This window comes from Malania oleifera, chromosome 10 (genome assembly GCF_029873635.1).
Source record: "Malania oleifera isolate guangnan ecotype guangnan chromosome 10, ASM2987363v1, whole genome shotgun sequence".
Taxonomy (NCBI): domain Eukaryota; kingdom Viridiplantae; phylum Streptophyta; class Magnoliopsida; order Santalales; family Ximeniaceae; genus Malania; species Malania oleifera.
Genome location: NC_080426.1, coordinates 89242846 through 89264330, shown reverse-complemented (window position 1 = coordinate 89264330; position 21485 = coordinate 89242846). Strand labels below are relative to the sequence as shown.

Genomic DNA, 21485 nt, shown 5'->3' with positions numbered 1-21485 from the left:
CTTTCACGACTTCTAATAGTGAATTTGCACAGCTACTGGGATCAGTATTCAGTAATCATAGTATGTAGCTGCTCCTGGCATATCATGAGTCTCAAAGATGCTAGTTCTTCCCCAATTTCCCATTTCCTTAAATGTTTTTGTGCAGTGAGCACTTGTCAAAGTGCTGGATAATATTTTTCATCCACATATTCATCTTCATCTAAGTGATGCAGCATTAATTTGCGACAACTTAATTCTCCATGCAAAATTTGAATCAAACTGATAGAGGAGCCATTTTATAGGCTTTCAATGCTTGAAAGATAAGGAAACTGATCTAAGAAACATACAACGACAACAATATACCAAGTCTTAGTCCAACTAGGTGGGATCAGCTACATGAATCCATTTCTGCCAATTTACACTATCATGGGCAATTTCCTTCGACAAATTTAGGGCTATTGGACCCTAAATATCTCATTTCAAGTTAATTTAATAAATGTAAATAAACTAAACGCTAGTTTCCTAAGTGAACTAAAATACTAGGAAACCTAAATAGACTAAGATTAAGATACTGGTCCCTTAAATGATAATACCATAGAATCTTGATGATACGACCCTAATTAAAATACTATAAATAAAAAAGCGAAAATAGAAATAAAGTACATGCTGGCTGCATCAGTCTCCCCAGCAGCAAAAAGAACTAGACTTTGAGTCAATGTGGACACACATGCTGTTAACATTACCATGTTCATCTTTATCGTCATATATTGTTCAATTGGGACGCATTCAACCCACATGGAATTAGGTGGCTTGTTTGGGGCAAAAGGTGGTTCATGTGGAACATACAGTTTCTTACAAGCATACTTCCAATACTTAATTTCTTTTTCTCAGAAGTCCGAGCAAAAGCAGCAGCTTGATCCATCGTATGAAAGTCATAGAATTATAGTTCAATGCGTAGGCCATAATGAAGTCCAAATGAATACATTGCTGTTCATCTTGATCAAAAGAGCATCGGATGAATAATTTTTGGAACTGAAGCATGCATGCATGAACATCTTTATCCTGCTGTGCATAAGCACTCAACTTGATTTCTTGCTCATAATTGACGAGAGTGATTTTTTCCTCCAAAGTTGGCACTCATTAACAAGACTATGCCACCAAGTGCATGAGTGACCCCTGATACAATATTTTCTTCTGAGAGGACACTGCTATAAGTGAAGATGTTCTCGATTTGGTTGAACCAATTGAATAGTATCTCTGGATCACCATCTTCAGTGAAATTAAGCAAAGCAACCTTGATTCCATAATCAGGCTTTCTAAAAGCTTGTATTGGAGTTGGTATAGTATTATGGACACAAATGACATTCAGATTGCTACTCGGATTGAAACTCTCCTGTTTTTTGATCCAGATTAATAAAGGATGAGAGTAGAAATTGTGGACTTGAGAGCATCAAAATTCTAATCAAATTCAGAGGCAATTTGAACTCCCTTTTGTTTCAACCCAGATCGATGAAGGAAAAGAGAGTAGAGATCATGAACTTGAGAGCATCAAACTTCTCATCAAATTTAGAGGCAATTTTATTTTGAAAACATCTTGAGAATCAAGAGAAGCTAAGTGAGTGCTTACTTCATGGATTTGCCTTTTCACCTCTTCTTTCTGCTCAAACATTTGAGTTACTTTTTTAGCAATGGGCTCAGACTGGTCCTCCATCACTATTTATTTATTTATTTATTTTTGTGTGTTTCTGGCTGGTTCAGTCTGGTATGGCTGGACCAGTTCAGTTCAGTCGAGCTGAACCGGTCCACTGCTGTCTGACTGGGCCAGTCCTGGATTGACTGGAGTGAATTGGCTGGTCTGGATTCTTTTAGGGTGAGTTTGGCCCCCCCTCTTTATACAAGACAACTTATGTTGGATTAGGAGAATATCCTAGCGCATGAAGTTGCAAATCCGATCTTGTACCATTGATTTTCTAAATATGGTTGTATTTGGCTTTTTGATCATTAAAAGTTTGGGCAGTTTGTTATTTTGCTCTATTCATTGTCATGGTCAACAAGCCTTAAAACTTTATCAAGTGGACGAGTGAACATTAAACAATAGTACAATACTTGATTGCTTTCCCAAACTTGTCATCAGTCATCACATATTAATATGGATTCGACTTTTAGCTTCCAAGCTTGAATCATGGTGACCCTTGGTCTATTACTCTGATGCTAACATAGCTCGAAGTGGAAGTTTAGTTTAGAACTCTTTAAAGTAGAAAAGAGGTAGAAAATGTTGTAAACCCAACTCTCCTTAATTCCTTCTTTCTAAACTCAGTAATCATATTGAGCACCATATTTTTCAAAGGAGCACCTAGGTGTGAGGGCAATCGTGCAATGAGGCACAGAGGCGAGGGGCTTTTAAAAGGCATATTGAGGTGTACCAAGGCGCAAAGAGTCACAAGGTGCACATATGCATGTTCACCTTATACTTTATTTCCCTCACCTTTTAATCTCAACCATCTGAGTTGTGTGTGAGATTATTAAAGGAAAAAAAAAAAAAAAAAAAAAAAAAACACACCATATAATCTCTTATTTTATCTTGCATCTATGCTAGCAAAAAAAAAAATTTATTTGGCATCTAATGTCTCCAAACTCTCAGCAATTCAGTGTCTTTAAAAAATTAACGGTTGTAGGTGTTGCGGGACGTGGGAGATGCGGGTGTTACATAACAGGAAGCGGGTGTAATGGTCGTGAATTTGTTTCATGCATGCACAACCATATCAAAATTGAAGAATAAGCATGAAATCGATTAATAGATGATTTTTAATGAATTTTAATTGCTTTTATTCAACCTACAAATGCTTTTTAATAGGCATTATGATTTTTATGTTAATTTTAGTGTGCTGTTTACAAAAAAAAGTCATGTTTTTTTAATAGTTTGCTCTACTTTAATGGGTAAAAAGTGTAGAAATGTAATTAAAATGATGAATCAATTAATTGGAGACATAAATTACTAAAAAAGAGTCAATAATCAATATACACATTCATGAATTTGAAAAATGATTGGTATCAATAGTCGAATACATGAGTACAATGTTACAATATAGAATGTCACCACAAAAAAAAAAATGAGAGGGAGGGTCTTCATAATCTCTCTATCGTGAGATTGGAATTGGGAATTATCTCCCCATCCTTGTGGGAATACATAGCTGAATAAACCCATGTTCACATTATTTCGTTGTTGATCATGAAAATCGATTGGTGGTGAAAATCCAACTGATATAGGAGATGCATAATCTCCTCCTTGAGCATATTTTGAATAATATCCATAAGTTGGGGCTAGGACTGGGGCTAGCTATAGGTCGCGTGTAGAAGAGGACTCACTAGATCTTGACCCACTAGGATATGGTTGAGATGCATAATATGGATATCATAGTGTTGAGGTGGTGGATATGCTTGAAGAGATCCATATGACTGTGATAGTGAATCATATAAACCAAAATCTCCAAAACTACCAACCACACCATATGAATCTTCAGCAGTATCATGATCTCGATGTCGGTGGCTTCTTCTAGTGCACCATGACTCCCACTAAGGCCACCACTAGTAGCACTCCTCCTCCTAGGTTGTGAAGATTGGTACTCTAGAGTAATATCCAAGTCATAATTTTCGGGTATATCATGTAGTCCATAACGACTAGGAGGATATGTATCCCGTATAAATGATGTCCTTGTGTCATACCCATAATCATATTCTGTACTGCCACCACCACCACCATTAGCCCCAACCCCAACTCTAGTCCCAGCACCACGACCACCATCATCATCACTTGGTGGGATCAAACCAGGATTATCATCACTTTGTGTACGTTCAGGGCTTGAACTTGAGTCATGCACGTTTATTGGTGGTTGATCACCTCCTTCTGTAGTTCCACCAACCTCTTCATCTAACCAATTTGAATTGTCCTGTTCGTCAGGTAATGGTGCCTCTCTCTCCTCTAACTATGGACTCAAAGGATCATAACCTTCAAAAATATAGTCCAAATTGATAGGGTTAAAACTATCTTCAGTGCCCTGTTGGCTTCTTCTCGTTATATGTCTTAACTTTAACATCATGTTGTAATGCATGAAAACAAGTTTTTGTTGTCTCATGTACTTTAGTCTATTTCTTGTTTTCGTATGGATGAGGCTAAAGCTGCTTCAATTACGCTCACAATTTGAAGCTGATGTGGTTTGACTAAGAACTATGATTACTATTATTTGTAGCTCAGGAGCACACATGCCATAATGAATCCACCATTTGGCTGCATAAATAATTAAAGAAAAACATATGTCAATATAGTGTATTTTTGAAAAGTCAAAATTGAACATAAAAATGACAAAATAGATTCATCCATCCATTATTTAGCTACATTTACCAAGATTTATTTGTTTCACTGCCCTTTGAGCTAATGGAGTTTCAAATGTCTCCTGCCTATCCTGATATAGCAACAACTAAAAAATGAGGATTGTGAATTATAATTAATTAATTAGATATATATTATAGAAAGTATGAAAAAATGCTAAAATAATTCATTATTCAATAGATCCAATACTTACTTCATTAATAGCCTGAATTTGAGTGTCTATATCGGGTACCAACTTGGTTATCACTTTTTTAACCCCATCCATGACTTCTTTAGTAACTTCAGGAGAGGGTGGGCCACCATAAAGAAATTGGGGATTCAACAATCCTAAAATTAAATTTACAAATATATTAATCAATAATAGTGTACTAATGCAACTATGCATGATTTAAAAGTTGAACTAATAAGAAATTGTATTTTATTTACACTTACCAGCTGCGTGTAAGTCTTTGGTGCAATTGAAAACTCTACCGGTTATTAATAATTTTTCAATATTTTTTGTAGAATCAGCAATCTTTCTGAATCGCCAACTTTGCCCAATCAATTGCCTCGTATATGAAACCCATGGTTGGTTTTTCATTACCATCAACCAATTTAAGAACTTTCACTAAGGGTTCTTGTACTTTAATTATATTGGATGCCCTTTGTCAAAACTCTTTCCCTAAGATAATCTTCTTCACATCATATGTTGGGCCTGATTTTGCCTTCCCAAACCTTGAGTTTTTCCAAGTATAAGATGCGAACATTTCCCTCAATGATTGTTTATGCATAATAATGGTCTCCAAGACATGAAATTCACTGTCCACGTGTGGTTGTAAATAAAAGAGGTGATTATTTTTGCATCTTCTAAGATCTTCTTCACATTACTTTTCTTACCAATGTCTTCAAGAATAAGGTCTATGCAATGAGATTCACATGCTGTCCAATAGAGATTGAGCCTCATTTGGATTAATAATTTCCCTCCCACCTTCATTGCAGTTTCATTATCAGTAACTAGTTGGACAACATTTTCCCCTCCAATTTCTTCAACCACCTTGGCCGTTAATATGAAATGAAATTATAGATGTAAAAAATACTACTAAATTAAAAATATATAAGTCATCAAGTACTGAAGTCAATCAAAGTTGGAAAATTACCAGAAATAATATTCAACCGTTAACATTAGAGGCATCAACTGGATTGTGGAAAACAGTGCCTCTATTGCAATAAACTAAAAAGTTTATTATGTGTTTTCTTGTGAGCCTTGACCAATCATGACACATAATGGTTATACTTCTTTTCTTCCAAATGCCAGCAAAAGAAGATATATATATTTTTCTTTTCCTGATACTCTTGCTCCAATTATATTTTAGAGACCTCATAGGGTGATGGGCCCATCACTCCCTTTCCAACCTCTGCAGCAACATCAAGCATCGGCTGCATAAATGGAGAGTCAGCTTCCATGGAATTCGATTATAAATTAGGAATTTGTCCACTGCTTTTCCTCATTTACTCCTTCAACCCTTCAGAATTTTGGTATTTATTTTTGGTTGCTTGACACTCCTACTTCTTTCTAGAGTAGGATCCATCGCCCTTAATCTAGCTTCAGGGGCATTAGGGTTAATCCATTGTCATCCACTACCTCCAGCTTCTTGAACACTTTGTGACCGAGCTCTACCAAAACCACTGGTATTGCCACTACCAGAGCCACTGCCCTGTTCGTAATATTTACCACGTCCACCGGTTCTTGCCCTAAATCTTTGCCTCTCTTCCCATTCTTGTTGTGCTCGTATGTTTTCTTGTCGAGCAAATATCATTTTTTCCTCATCTGAATCTTCTTGTTTGCTCAAGTTGTCAAAATCTCCTCTAATTTGAACTTCTAGTTGCTCTTGCCTTTTCTATTTATCTTTCTTCTTCTCTGCATATTGTTGTAAATGTTTCATTATTTTTTCTCTAACCTGCGTGGTTACATTTGGACACGAAGACACTTGACCTTTTTTATGTGCCAAGTATTGTTTCAATCGTGTAATTCCTCATTTAAGTGTCTTTCCACATAATTTACATAAGACAACAATTCTACTACCTTCCACTGGAGTAATAGAATTCCAACCAATGTCTTCACTAGGTAGCTCTTCACTTCCTTTTTTATCACGCAACATCTTGATGTTTGATTAGATGACTTGTACACAAGTAAAAATAAAAAGTTATGGTCCTTATCCAAGAAATTAAGAATAAAATGGTACATAATTAGCTAATTACATAACAATATGACATAAATGATGGATTAAATTTAAGACTTTAAGTTGCTAACTATTAAAAATTTTAGTTGATTTATACGTATATAATACCATTATTTATATTACAATTTAACAAAATAAATATAGAATTGTAGATCTTAAAATTTAATTTTTTAAAAGGTAGTGTACTTGAGTCACTTGACTAATTTTGTAGAAATTAGAATTTATTATAAATTGTAGATCTAACATTAAATTATTAATTGTCATGGTATTTAAAAAAATAAATATGCAGATTTATAATTTGCAGAAAATTGTATATTAATTAATAATTTTTTGCTAAAATATTAATTATAAATTTGTACTCTATAGATTCTATATTTTATACTAATTTTTTATATTAATTAATAAAGTTTACTTATACAATTATTTATAAACTTACATATATAAAATAAAATAAAAGTAATTAAATAATAAGTAAAAACTTAAAACTATAAAATAAACTAAATTACTAATTTTATTAGTAATTTAGTAGGCTACAGAGCCTACAGTAGTATTGTATTAGGTGGAGCCTATGTTGCTTCAAATTAAAAGAAATAATTTTTTTCTTTAAAAAGGAAGACTAGAGTCAGAAGAAGACATATACCCAAGTCGGGACTCTTGATGGTGGCCGAAGCTGCGAATGGAGTGAGTTTGAGCTGCAAGCCTCCAAATCCTCAAATTTTTTCTTGATTTCAAGATTTCCTTGTAGAATCTACCCTAAACTTTGCCAAATATGAAATAACAACAATTTGCCGACAAGTTGTGAAAATCTCCACAAGTTGAAAGTCGACTAAGTGGACTTGCGGAGCACAGCTTCAAACAACAAATCGAAGCTGATTTTTGGGGTTTCGAAGCTTCAGATAAGTAGATCTAAGCTGGATGAAGGTGACGAAGAGGGAAGAAGCAGCAACACATGAAGAGAAACAAAAAAAAATGCAGCAGATTTGAGGAGATAAGGTGTCGGTGCTGCTGGCATCTGTAACGTGGTGTAATGGCTGTTATGGGCCATAACGTATGTGTAATGGCCGTTACAGGTCATAACATACCGTTACGAACTGTTACAGCCGTGAAGCCTGTAACGGTATTGGAGGCCTGATTTAATACCATGCTCTGTAGCTTTGATTGAAGGTGACTCTCGTTCTTTTTATTTTTATTCTTCTTCTTCTTAATCGGACAAAATCAATGATTCTTCTAGTATGAGATTCTTGATGAGAGTTGGTGTGACCCCTCTTGATTTTTCTCCCTTTTTCTTCTTGTTATTGTTGAAAAAATTGGGTAAAATGGAAGACCAGCAGAATGATAGGTCTCACCCTCTAATTTTATTATATGCAAGTACATGAACAGTGACCATATTACCCTTACTGATTCTTACTAACACAGGACACAATAGTAACACTGAATAACTAGTAACTCTCCCTCTCAAGCTCGAGCATAGATATGAGATATCATATGCTCTTAGTTTGTGAGAAATGGACTTTACCTAATCACATCCCAATTCTTTAGTGAATAAATTAGCAAGTTGGGATTCGAATATCACTTAAGTCATTGTAATGAGCTTTTGCAGAAGTTTCTTTCAAACAAAGTGACAATCAACCATGGTCTTAAATATTCAAGAAATTGTTGAAATTTTTAGCATTTCACCACCCTCAAAATTGAAATGGCAATTGATTTCTTTCTTACACATCTAAATTTAAATTAATAATCTGGAATTTTAACAAAACTTGTCAAAATTTTAATTAGGGAATGAAATTTCCTTAGAATTTAAATGTGAGATTTAGACAGTTTCTCTATTTTTCTTATTGATACAAAAAGATTATTAGAAGCACTTTTGAAATTAAATGAAAAATTAAACTTACCAGAACATTATATTTAGCCATTCATGTCTAAGTTATCTTTACTTGTATAATAAAAAATAGTTAATTGTTTTATGAATTTCATTTATATTAACCGAATATGTTCAATACACATGATCGTAAAATATGCTTAATATATACTGTATTACAGCTTACAACTATTGCACCTTATACACAACATAGATGTACTTAATTCATAATATATTAGGAGTAAAACTTGCATTATTATATCTATTAACCATTTCTAACGTTTTTTTACAAGAATTCCATGTTTTACTTCTAATTACCATCATTTTTTAAAATCAAAATTGAAATTGACATGGAAATCGAAATTTCTATCCTAATTTTTGTACTTTTCGAGCATTAAAATTTTAGTAGAAATAGAAATTTAAGACCCTGCAACCAAATTCAATGTGTTTTGTTTGCTCATGGAAGACTAGGTTCAAGGCAATATAAATAGTGATTTCCAAGTTCTTCTAACATGTTCTTTAGCTAGATAAGCTCACGTGTAGCATGGTTCATGGCCCAATACTTTGACTTAGCACTTGATTGGGCGATTGTTGTTTGTTTCTTACTTTGCTAGGATACCACGTTATCACCACCACAAATACCACTAAATTACTAACAACAATAAACCAAGCCTTAAGTCCCACTAGGTAGGGTTGGTTACATGAATCCTTTTCTGCCAATTTACACAATCATGGCAATTTCCTTTGAAAAATTCAGGATTATTAAATCCTCATTTACTATCTCCTTCCAAGTTATTTTAGGTTTACCTCTACCCCTTCTAGTACTCCTCATGGTAACTAGCTCACTCCTAACTAGTGCACCATTTGGCCTATGTTGAGATGCCTGAACCATCTTAGCCACCCCTCCTTATCATATCTTTTACAAGAGTTACACTAACTTGTCACGGATGTGTTCATTCCTTAATTTATCTTTTGATGTTATATCACTCATTCACTTTAGCCTTGTTATCTTGAAAATTTATACTTTTTGATATGTTGTTTCTTAGTTAACCAACATTCTAATCCATATTGTATAACTGTTCTTGCCCTGGGGCTAAGACTCATTAGCATAGGCCCATGTCAGAGCCAATAGGTCAACTAGAGCCTACAATAGGGGCATATTTAACTGGCTGTTCTTTTATAAGGGAGAGAGGACACCCCTCCCCCAACATATTATGTAGCTAATGTGGGACAAATACCCTTACGGTTTTGCCCACCTTGCACTTGCATAGTTACATGATTGCACACACTTGCCCTTCTTGTTGACTGTGGAAGCAGTTCTTCTTGTCCCACGTATATTAGAGAAAATTCCAAAAATGTGAAGAAAAGGAATATGTTTCAGTTATTTGGATTTTTCGGTTTGGTGTAATTCTGGAACCGAAACTGAAACCAATAATTGATTTTGAGAGATATGGGAAATCAAAACCAAAAACCTTAGCTAAAAAACCAAAAAGAAATGCGAAATGGTTTAGTTTTGGTCTAGTTTTCAGTTTTTTTGGTAATTTTTGTACACCCTTAATTCTAAATTTAAGCCTTCTACTTGTGTTTTAGTGAATAGCTTACTAAAAAAATTTCGTCATCTTTCTTTTATATCTTCTTCCTCAAGCAAGACAATATTATCCTCACTTTTTTATACTTTTTACATTACCTAAGTCCTTGCTATTTCTTTCTCTAGTCAAGCGTGTTTAAATATGTCTCTTTTCTCCTTCTTTTGTACTCAATCGAGCATATGAATTATTATCTGATCAATGTTTAGCTTCGCTAAAAGCCCTTTTAGCATCTTTTCTCATTTCTTTATGCTTTTCAAAGTTTTCCATATTTCTACATTTTCGCCATGTTTTATACCAAATTATTATTTTCTTTACGACTTGGACATCTTGATCCCACCACCAAATTATTTGACACTTTATAGTGAGTGTTGTGTTACTTTTATTGTTTCCGTTGTAATTGGGTGGCATCCTTTTGATGCCTTTTAATAATATTTCTCGTTGCTGATAAAATAAAGTCATAATTCAACTTCTCAACATGTCTTGGGTATTTTGCATCTGGCATTAACTTCTTGTCAGGATCCATAGGTGTATCGATAGGTTTGGATCCCAACAAGGCAATCTCATATAAAAGGTATGGAACTTCCTTTGTGACAAGATGCCAAGACAATCTTTGTGGCTGCATGAGATCTAGATACTCTATGCACAAGAAATATTACAAAGGCCCTAAATGCTTGCTTTGAAGTTTAGTTTGCAGAAAATGCTTTAGAAACTGGATGTCTTGATTATCATCATTAGTAATCACAATATCATCCACATTCACAATGCGCAAAACCCTAGCTAGAGTAGTACGATGACACTATAAAATATAGAGTTATCTACTACACACCATTGAAGATCAAACTCAAGTACTTCGGTAATCAATCAACCAAACCATGCTTTGGGAGACTGCTTTAGACCATAAAAGGATTTCTTGAGTTGACACTAATTGTGACTCCCTCTGAGCAAGCTTAGGTGGTAGCTCCAATGTAGACCTTCTCTTGAAGATCACAGTGTAGGAAGACATTCTTCACATTTATTGGATGTAGAGGCCAATGACACGTGGTGGCTAAGGAGATGAGCAAATGAACTAAGTCAAGTTTGGCAATAGGGATAATGTGTCAAAATAATCCAAAGCATACACTAGAGTGTTTCCTTTGACAACAAGATGGCGTTCACGTCTAACTGATGTAGAGGCTAGTGACAAAGAGTGGCTAATGAGATGAACAAAGGCAAGTTTGGCGAGCATGGAGCCTGTGTCGAATAATCCATACTATACACTTGAATATATCCCTTAGTAAAAAAGAAGGCCTTCAACCAAGCCACAAAACCATCTAGATTTACCTTTATGATATACACCAACTATAGACTCATCAAGAGAGGAATATGAGGGTGTCAAGAAATCATAACAAATAAAAGTAGAGATTGGATGCTAGGTATAGGTGTATTCACCTTTTCGAACAAAAAATAAGAAGATCAACATCTTGGGGAATAGGATCATTAGGTGAGGGAACTAGAGGCATAGAAGTAGAGGTTGGAGGAGGGTCTCCTCCCTTGAGTCGTTGTGTGTGCACTTGAAAATTGGGATAATCCAAGCGATGAGAAGGACTCAAAATGGGCAAAGATATAGGAGGACTCGATAGAGATAATAAATTAGGATTTGGAAGCCTAGGCAAAGGAAGGGACTCATTAAGCTCAACAAAGCTCACAAAGGTGGCATCAACAGAGGAAAAAAATTAGTTTAATAAGGCTATAGCATTGATTCCATTTTGAGTACAAGAGTAGCCCATTGATAATCCTTTTGCATACAAGAATGGCCTAGAAAATACATTTGATAGCATGAGGATCCAACTTATCCACACTGGGATGTAATTGATGGACAAAGGACACAACCAAATATATGTGGAGGAAGTTAGAACAAGGGAACCTTTGGGAAGATAACTGAATATGACATTTTACCACCAAGGACAAAGGATGCTATTTTATTGACAATAGAGCAAGCAGTAGAAATCATTCCAAAAAATGTTAAGGAAATTCATTTGATACAAAAGGGTATGAGTGACTTCGAGAATGTGTGTGTTTTTTCGCTTTTCCATGCCATTTGTTGTGGAGTGTGGGCACAAGATGACTGATGGATCATACCATAGTTGATCCAGTGAATTGAGTACTAAAGCACACCTTAGGATCATCACTACAAAGTACCAAATTGAGCTCTTATTTGAGTAAAGAAGGCTTAAAATATTTAAACAACTTATCTTCCATTAATTACAACAAAGTCATTCTAGAATAGTCATTGACAAATGTAACAAACTATTAAGACCCCAATTGACAAGACTCGGATTGAAGATTAGACAAAGAATTCAAGGTAGGAACTATCTTTTGTAACTCGTTTAATAAAGGATGACCAAGACAACAATGGATTTGAAGTGGTGTAGCGGCAACACCGTAGGCAAAAAGCGGAAAGAATGAATCGAAGTAGTAAAATATATGCCCTGGCTATGCCTTCGTAACTCCAAATACCCGGATTCGTTATAATGCCCCCTATGATACTCCAACCACCCCATGAAGTGGTTATACCTGAACAAGTCAAATTCCATTGTTTCTCGTCCCAATGGAGTCATTAAATGTTGACAAAAAACTTTGGGCAGTACCAAACAATCATTTTCCCCAGGTGCTGCACATGAGCAAGTAAAAAAGGTGAGTGATAATCAGACAAAAAACATCACCAAAAATTTCAATATGTTTATGGAGGGATTTGATTAGAGCAAGAGCAACTCTGGCCAGAAACATACCTGAAAGGACCTTCACGAGCCGGTGCATGGGGTCGGCCCTGCCTGCTTTCAACCAGTGTGTGAGGGTGCACGGGAGGAGCTCCAGCGATGGAATTTCAGTGGTGGGCCACCTACCTGTGGGTGGCTATGGTGTTGGTTTTGCAAAATCTAAAGTGGTTTTTATGTTCCTAAACTGACTGTGTGGTCCAGAAAATTTCTGGCGACTGCTGTGGGTTCTGGCAGTTGCTGGATGTTTTTCAGGCCTGTGGTGCTGCTGGCAATATTAGGGTTTAGGTCTCACAACCATGCTCTGTTACCATGTTGAAGAATGGGCTAAAATGGAAGACCTTATCACAAGTACACAATATAATTTATGCCAAGTACATAACAATGACAATGTTACCTGTACTACACTCTTAACACATGCTTATTTACTCACAATAACTCACAATAGGAGCAGCTGCAAAACTAAATAACTAACAACAGTTATTTTGGAATTTCTGCTAACTTTTCCTGAAATTTATGTTCTACTGATCGTGTTTCTTCTTCTTCTGGTCTGCTGTGCTGCTGTTAGTCAGAGGGCTGCGACTTCCCTTTTTTATGTTTTTGTTCCCCATTTGGTCGTTTTGGAATTTCTGTTGCTTTTTTCCTCAAATTTCTGCTCAGCTTCTCTCAGTTGTCCTCTTTCTTCTTTCTTGTTCATTTGAACTGCTCTGCTTTTGGTCAAAAGCTGCGTATTCTTTGTTCTTAGCAGCCTTCTCAGCTTCAGAAGTACCTGTAGAAGCCCAACACGGCACTAGGACTCATGAATGAATACCTGTTCAAATTTATGCAATCTTGGCTGGCAACTCTTATAACATGTAGATGGAAGATGTTCTGCTTGGTCTTGCTATATAAATCTCATCTAAAATAGACAGTCAGGGAGTGAACAATAAAAAGCTTGATTACTTGAATTTCAGGGTGCATGAATGTGCCAGATCAATTTGAAAAATGAAACAGCATGTCTAGCTGGAGCTCTTTTTGACTTCAGGAAACATCTTCTTATCTTTGGCTGCTGTTTTTTCTTGATGACAGCTATTCTTCAATTTTTTACGAAAAAATATAGCTGAACCAGGCAATTGGAAATCATTTTTGACATATCAAAAAGCAGGAAGATGGGGAATCTATGCTTGATTATGATCTGGCATTGATGTGATTCTCAACATACATTTCGTACTATCATCCTTTCTCAATTGTTGCTTGTCTGAGATGGAATGAGAAGTGAAACTCTTACAAATAAATTCTTCTGGCACTTGAATTCCCTTTCTAGTGTTAAGTCATTGGTCTCCTTTCTTCTCTTGATTTAAAAATGAAGAGTGCTTTGGTATTTTGACCACTTAGTTTGGGGTCCATCTATTATATATACGCCCCAAGGGATCTGTGCGTTGTACAAACCCCTTTAGCCTCCCCAAGGGGGGTGCGTGTCATAGAATTTTCTGTTAGTTTGAGATGCGTATACAATTTGGCAATGATTGGTTTTGTGATACTCATGGGTAACAGATGATGGATGTCTAAATGGGTTGCACGTTTGTGCTACGTTAAGTTCACAGTTTCATGTATAGTATCCAGGACTACTCTCTGGACACTGGCATAACGGGTTCACTCTTTTTTCCTTTCTACTCTAATATCAAGATCTTATCTAAATTGGAATGTTGTAATTCCTGATATTCAAACCCTGGTGCCTAACTGGGAAAACATCAAGTTTACTAGTTGAGCAACCTTTTGGGTTGTAGTTTTTAATACTAGTGTTAGCAGTAGTTTCATAGACCAAGTCCTGTCTTGAGAGGGGGGAGGGAGGGAGGGAGGGAGGGGGGGGGGGGGGGGGTTATTCCTTTTCTCCTTGCAAAATCTTTTTCTGATTTTTTTGTGATTAAGATTAATGTAAATAAAATATGAATTAGTTCAGAGGCCTGTCTGTATTGTAGTTTCCAGTTTGTATCAAGAGAGCTTGGGTGTCTGGCACGCTGAAAGCAATGACCCATGTTACCAGCATCTCCATACTCTTTTTTTTTTTTTTTAAACAAAAAAAAATTCAAAATTTTTGTGAAATGTGAATTAAATTGCCATATTATGGGCAGGTGATGAAGAACCATGAGGCAGTTGAAATGGTGAAATCCCTGAAAGATCCTCAGGCAGCAGCCAAGTGTTTAACAACAGAAGCACTGGCAAGAAAGAGTAAAGATGACATATCATGCATTGTGATCCGTTTTGGATGATGCTACTGGGAAAAATATCATAATGACAATCAGAACCAAAACTCTTCTTGTCGGTGTTTTTTCATGAACTTTGAACTGGTTTGTTCCATGTGCAGGATGAAGTGGACTGTATCTTTCTTTGTATTGATGCACGTCTTAAGAGCATAGCAAGGTAATTGTTTGATGCGTGTATGTATGTTAGCAAGGGGTGAGAAACTCATATTAATGCATGAATAGCACATTGTACATGTGGATTCTCACTGGGTATTCTGGCTGGAGGGGGTGCAACTAGTGGAAGTACTCATCCAGCACTGCAGAGCCCGGGGAGGGGGGGAGGAACCAATGGATTCGCATCCGCTGTGTATACATTAATGGAAAACCAAAAGTACATTTGGGTACATTTGTATTATAATACAAGCATGCTGGCTTATGATATGTAGTCTCCCACCAGAAAACAGAGCTTGCTCGTAGTTGCTTATTGTGATCTAGATTCTGCATGTGTCATCCAGCATGCTTATCATGGCATGGGTTGATTTTTTTGAACTGTAGAAAACGCAATCGATTGGAAGGATTGAGAGGTGAAACCAGTAATCTATTCTCAGGTTTCATTTTTGCATACCATATAATCATAATTGGTGATTGGCATTCCAAAAAAGACGTTCTACTGTTTAAGGCTCCACCCCACGAAGGGCATCTATTCTTTTTTTCTTTTTGGATAGAGAAAGTTTGCTAAAGGAGAAAGGAAAGAAGAATACAAGAGGTGGAGGAAGTTATCCTCGTAAGATCTAAAACAAAAACAAAAATAGAAATAACAAACTCAATTTCATCAATCCTTTCCAATAACGCTGGATGTCTAACAACATTCCTTGAAAAGAACCAAAAGAATGAGCCTAGAAGGATGGCAAAGGCAAGGAATTTGTCTCCAAAATGGCGTGAACGTCTCGAAAGGACTATTACTTTCTTATTCTTTTCAGAACCTGTGTATTGCATCATCAAAAAAGGCTTCAACAATTTGTAACATGTCTAGTTTTCCTCGAAAATTGAGCAAAGATTAAACCAAAGTTACTTAGCACTCGGTAATGAAGAAATAAGTTATCAAAAGGGACATCTAAATCATCAATGAAGAATCTGTTAGCCATTTACCGTATTGATTCACCATTCTTGCTAGGCAATCAAATCCACTTGTAATTTTGATTAATCTTGAGCAAATCGATTTTTTGAATTTGGTTAATTTTCTCCTTAAATTTCTAATAACATGTTTTGTAAATAGAAATATAATGCAATTGGATGAAATATAGTTGAGTTTATTACTTGATTTCTTTATGTTATTTAAAGCTTTATTTCAATTCTATGTCTACTCATTTACTTTGCAAACAAATCATGTAAAAATCAGAAAAAAAAAATCCATTTATGATAATAAAATTTGCCACTAATTCCCCATAATTTAGGAGAGACCTTAAAGCGAGACATACATACACACACACACACACACACACACACACACACACACACATACGTGGCATCCAAGGTCGAGTCTATGTTATATATATCATTCCCATGCATGCTCATTTTCTTAAAAAATGTCTATTGAAAAGAGACTCATATCAAGAAATTCTTTGGTTTGCATGTATTGTGTACTTGATTTATTATCATCTGAATCTCGTGTGGGAATCCATAAAATGAAAGATGGTAATGTGTGCACTGGTCAAGTTATATATACACATGGCATCCAAGGTCGAGTTTATATATCATTCCCCATATGCATGCTCATTTTCTTTTTAAAAATGTCTATTGAAAGGAGTTTGAAATTAAGAAATTCTTTGGTTTGCATCGTACTGTGTATTTGATTTATTATCATTTGAATCTCGGGTGGGAATCCGTAAGATGAAAGATGGTAATGTGGGAACTTGTAAAGTTAATGGTGGTGATATATTTTGATACATGATACTCGCCACATCCAAGGATTTGCCATCCCAATTCCTTTTTGGAGGTGCAGTTGAATGGAAATCTTGAACAATACTTTTTAAATAATAGGTTGACCTATTTCTTGGAGACATTAGACATGACTTGGCACCCTAGTTTAGGGATGATTGCTTGATTGAAGAGTTCTGAAACATTAGCCGCGCAAGAAGCAGACAACTATCTCAAGCTTACAGAACGCATTTCTTCTATTCTTCACCCTTACCCCACAAAAAAATTTCTTGGCATTTTGAAGGAGTTCATAGCATAGGCAAACATTGGCTCGACTTTATATTAGTGAAATTGTTAAAAGCCGTGTTCTGACCATGGGTCTATCTGGTAGTTAGAACACACATATACTTGACAATTTGCAAATGGACAAGGAAATTATGGATAGAGCATTGTTGTGTGAGAAATCATTTATCAAAATTATTTGTGAACTAAGTTTAAGGGTTCATGACTTATGAGCAATTAATCATGTCCTAAGATAGTCATATTCTAACTTACACGTGTGTTTGAGACATCTATTTGCTAAAGTTTTAATTCTTCCAAGATTTTCAATTCTCCCTCTTATCATTTTTTCAGAAAAAAAAAAAAAAAAAAAATTATAAGAGTGGGCGAGCCATCCTATTGAAACAAAAAAGTTGGAGACGCATAATTTTTTTTTCAAGTTATTCATTTGAATTTCCTAAGGTTTGATCTCATTCTTTTGGGCTTTACCATTATAGAAGCCCACTACCAATTTACCATGTGTTAAACTGGTGTCATTTGACATGATCCGCAATAAATTTCATGCAAACTTTTAGTTTCCTAGAGGCTCTTAGCCGCTAACGTTATGTGTTTAGTTTTGCACCTTTGACTTTTACTCAGTTTGAATATGTTATTATTTATGCAATTTTTGTGCACATCTTGTAAAGTGTGACACAAGAAGGTCATGTGGCATTTTGGAATGGAAGCCACTAACCTAAGGCTCAGTGTCTCCTAAGTGTATGGTTGCCTGAGTGAGTTGGATTAGATCTCAGCCATGGCATTAGGCAATCACCTTAGTGCGCAAAGCAACTCACTTGTCACGCACTTTTCCTCGGAACTAAAAGGGAAGGTCATCTAAGTGAGGTGAATCATTTATTGCCAACCCTCAAAGGAATTATAAGTGGCCACCTGGATGAAAGAATTCACCTAGTCCTTGAGAGACAAGGTTGCTCAGTCATTAGAAGGTAGAGGTTGCCTAATTATTAGACAATAGAGCACACAAGCATCAGACATCACCATTTATGGCATGAAAGTTTTTTCAATTGTAATAAATAGACATCACCATTTGTTTTGTTTGTTTGTTTTCTTGTTAATAATTAGGCCCTTTAATGTTTATAAATAGCTTGAATTTATGATTAGTATTAATGTGTACAAATGTTCCAAATTTAAGATTAGGACTAATGTCTTGAATTTGTGATTTATAATAGTAAAATTAATGTAAGTTTGACCTAAAAAAAAGGTATAAATATGTGTTATTGCTATTGTAAGAAGAACGTTAACTATTTTTATGGACATAATACAACTAGCTAGCTAGTGCTAAATAGGTCCAATGCCTTTTAGTATCTCTCTTTCTACTTAAACATGTTCTTCTCTTTCTTATCATTGATCCTCCAATGAGTGCCCAATTGATATCAGAGCCATGGAAACTTAAAGACTCCTTCGGAGCCTCCACTACTCCTTGAGTGATAGATCTCTTTGATCACAATAAATGTTCTTATTTTAACTCAATATGCTCTGTGGTTGCCACATTCCATATGGATCCTCCATATCAAAGTAGTGATGAGCAATTTTAACTCAGTATGTGTTGTGGTTGGCACATCTCGTGTGGATCCTCCACATCAAAACAATGATGACAAAGCCAGACTAAACGATTCATTCTAAGCAACCCTTTCCATTGAAGTTATTAAAGAGTAAGACCAAAGGTGCCTTTGACCTATTAAGAGGCTGCAGAAGGTTGTGTTTTGGTTGGGCATAACTAGCTTCTTTGGTGATAAATAGGGAATATGAATACTTAGGTTGATTAAGTGCTTTTCTATTTCACAAGTTAGGCATGAGATCTAATCATTCATAGGTAGTGAGAAGAGGTTCTGAATCTGTTAATTAAGACATTATGTCTTCAAGAACCTTGATCACTCTGTCTCCATCCTTAATCACTTCCCCTATATTTTCATGTGTTTAACCTAGATTGTTTTGATTACATGTATGAAGTAGATTATGTCCTATAAGATGGTCTAGTTCCTTAAACCAAAAATCCCTAAATCAAAAACCTATACTATGCCTATGACAAGACCAAGTATCCTTAATACCTTATGAATAAAATCACTGGCAAGACAACCCCATACCAAGAGGTGTTAAGGAGTTTATTGAAGCCTCACCCTTTGCCTCTTATCAGCTTTTGGCAATTGAAGCAGAACAGTTTGTAATCCTAAAGTTCTCCCTGGATCTTTAAATGTAAGTATCACAACCAGGGATACACCCATATTTATAGAAGCGTATTCAAGCTATATCTTACCTTCCATAGGAAGAAAAGTCTTCCTGTTTGCTCCATAATTGCTCTCCTTGACTCAAAGTTCTAAAAGTACGAGCATGCTTGCATTATCACTATGTAAACAATGTTGAATGCGAGAACTATTAGCTTCAAAATCTTCCCCAACTTCCATATGCACTTATTTGACCCAAATATGAGAGCTTCTCTCAAAGTTTAGATCCAAATTATTGGAGCACCCTAGATCTAATTCTGTAGTGGCCACTATTCATCATCAGATGGTCTACAGACTCCAAAACCATTCCTTTGATCTGGCAACTCCTTGGGAAAACCAAGACACTTCTTTTGTTAGTTATGATACCACTCTCATCCCAATCCATGTTCATATCCCAAGGCAATTACCTAGAGAGGAGCTAATCAAGATCTTCCTAGAGTTTTATGTTACCAAGTACTAGCAATTGTATCATATCCCCAAGCCAATCATTCTCCATGATTCCATCTACAAAACCATGCAGAATGGGGATGCTCACATCTCTTTCCCAAAGGACTAGGTTTCCCCATAAAGCTCAACTTTCCAACATGTCTTTCCTACTATGACGATTAAACCTTACCATAAGTGGTAGGCTCGCCAAAGCTTGGGTCCTTAACTACCAAAAATAATATTTATAACCTAACTAAGCCCAAGTTTAGTAAAACAAAGAGTGAGTCGGGTGTCGATCTTTAGAGACTCAGTGCAGTGGTTTACCAGTTTTAGTCTAGTTTACTATGCTTTGCATAAAAGGAAAAAGATGAGATTTTTGGGTTGTTTTCTATACTACACAAGTAATGAAAGTAAATTATAATTAAAGCTACTCCTAGAAGGCAAGTCTCAAATCATGAATCCGGCTTAGGCAGTCGTTCGTCATAACTATGTCCGGTCAGCTATCTGTATTAGGTTAGACGATCAAGTGAGCCATTCGAGTGGCATAGGGTAGCGAAGGGGCACCAATTTTCTGAAGCATGATTGGGGACTAGGATATACCCTATCCAACGAGCACGGGAACACTCTATAGGAATTGTAACCTATTACGTATAAGTGACTGAATCCCTAGCTATGCTATCCTATCCCCTAGGATTTCATCATAATCAGAGAATTAAATGTGCATGGAAATTAAAGACATGGTATTTAAATTGTAGAATTGAAATCAAAGCAGAGTAAATAGACAAGTATTGAAAACGACATCAATTGAAGCTCGAAGGCCTATCACTAGCAATCAGGATTATAATCGAGAACCAACTAATTTACATGGCAGCACTTAGAACTCGAAGGTTGTACAGGCCTTCGAAAAATCCAAATACCAACTAGACGTGGAATTGAAAGAAAGCCGTAAATTTAATCTAAATGACACCCAAAGAAACTCTAGGTTTGTCACTAACCAAAGAGGGGCCAAACGGGAACCCTAATCACCTAATCGAAGTTTTTTTTTTTATACCCAAAAGGGTTTACAAGCGTTTGAATTCAAATCAGGAAAGTTTTGTCAAAAATCTCGTGAAATGGGTTTTGGGTTCAAGCACAGTTGACCAGGTCGTACCCTAGTCTTCTCTTGGTTGAGACTCTTGGGAATTCTAAGGTTAAATCTGCAAGCTTCCTTGACCTAGTAGCGCCTAGAGGATCTCTTTGAAACGCCCCGAACCCTTAATCCCGGGTCCGACGCGTTATACCTGATCATATCCTCATAAATCATATTCCAAAACATATGCGGCGGAAACACATGATCATAATCTCCATATAACATAATACCAGACTTTACTAATTCTAACTATAATCCATATTAAATCATCCAACACCTACATTTCCATAATTACATATATCTCCAAAACATTTCAGTATGGTCACAACTTTCTTTTCTCCATAGACTTAAAATATAAGGACGTAAAACATAAATATTTGCATCTCATAATTAATATAGAAATATACCATTTTCTTTTACTATTTCCCAATAATGTTATAGAACCTCG

General features: G+C 35.8%; 1 protein-coding gene across 1 annotated transcript in view; it reads left to right on the top strand.

Annotated features, from left to right (window-relative positions):
* The window catches only part of LOC131166033 (probable protein phosphatase 2C 44), a 44110-nt gene extending 28662 nt beyond the window's left edge, over positions 1–15448 (top strand). Inside the window, exon 5 of the mRNA XM_058124254.1 lies at positions 14897–15448. Within this exon, the coding sequence (XP_057980237.1) occupies positions 14897–15034 (138 nt within the window). The 3' untranslated portion in view covers positions 15035–15448. The remainder of the gene's footprint in view (positions 1–14896) is intronic.
* Positions 15449–21485: the final 6037 nt, after the last annotated feature.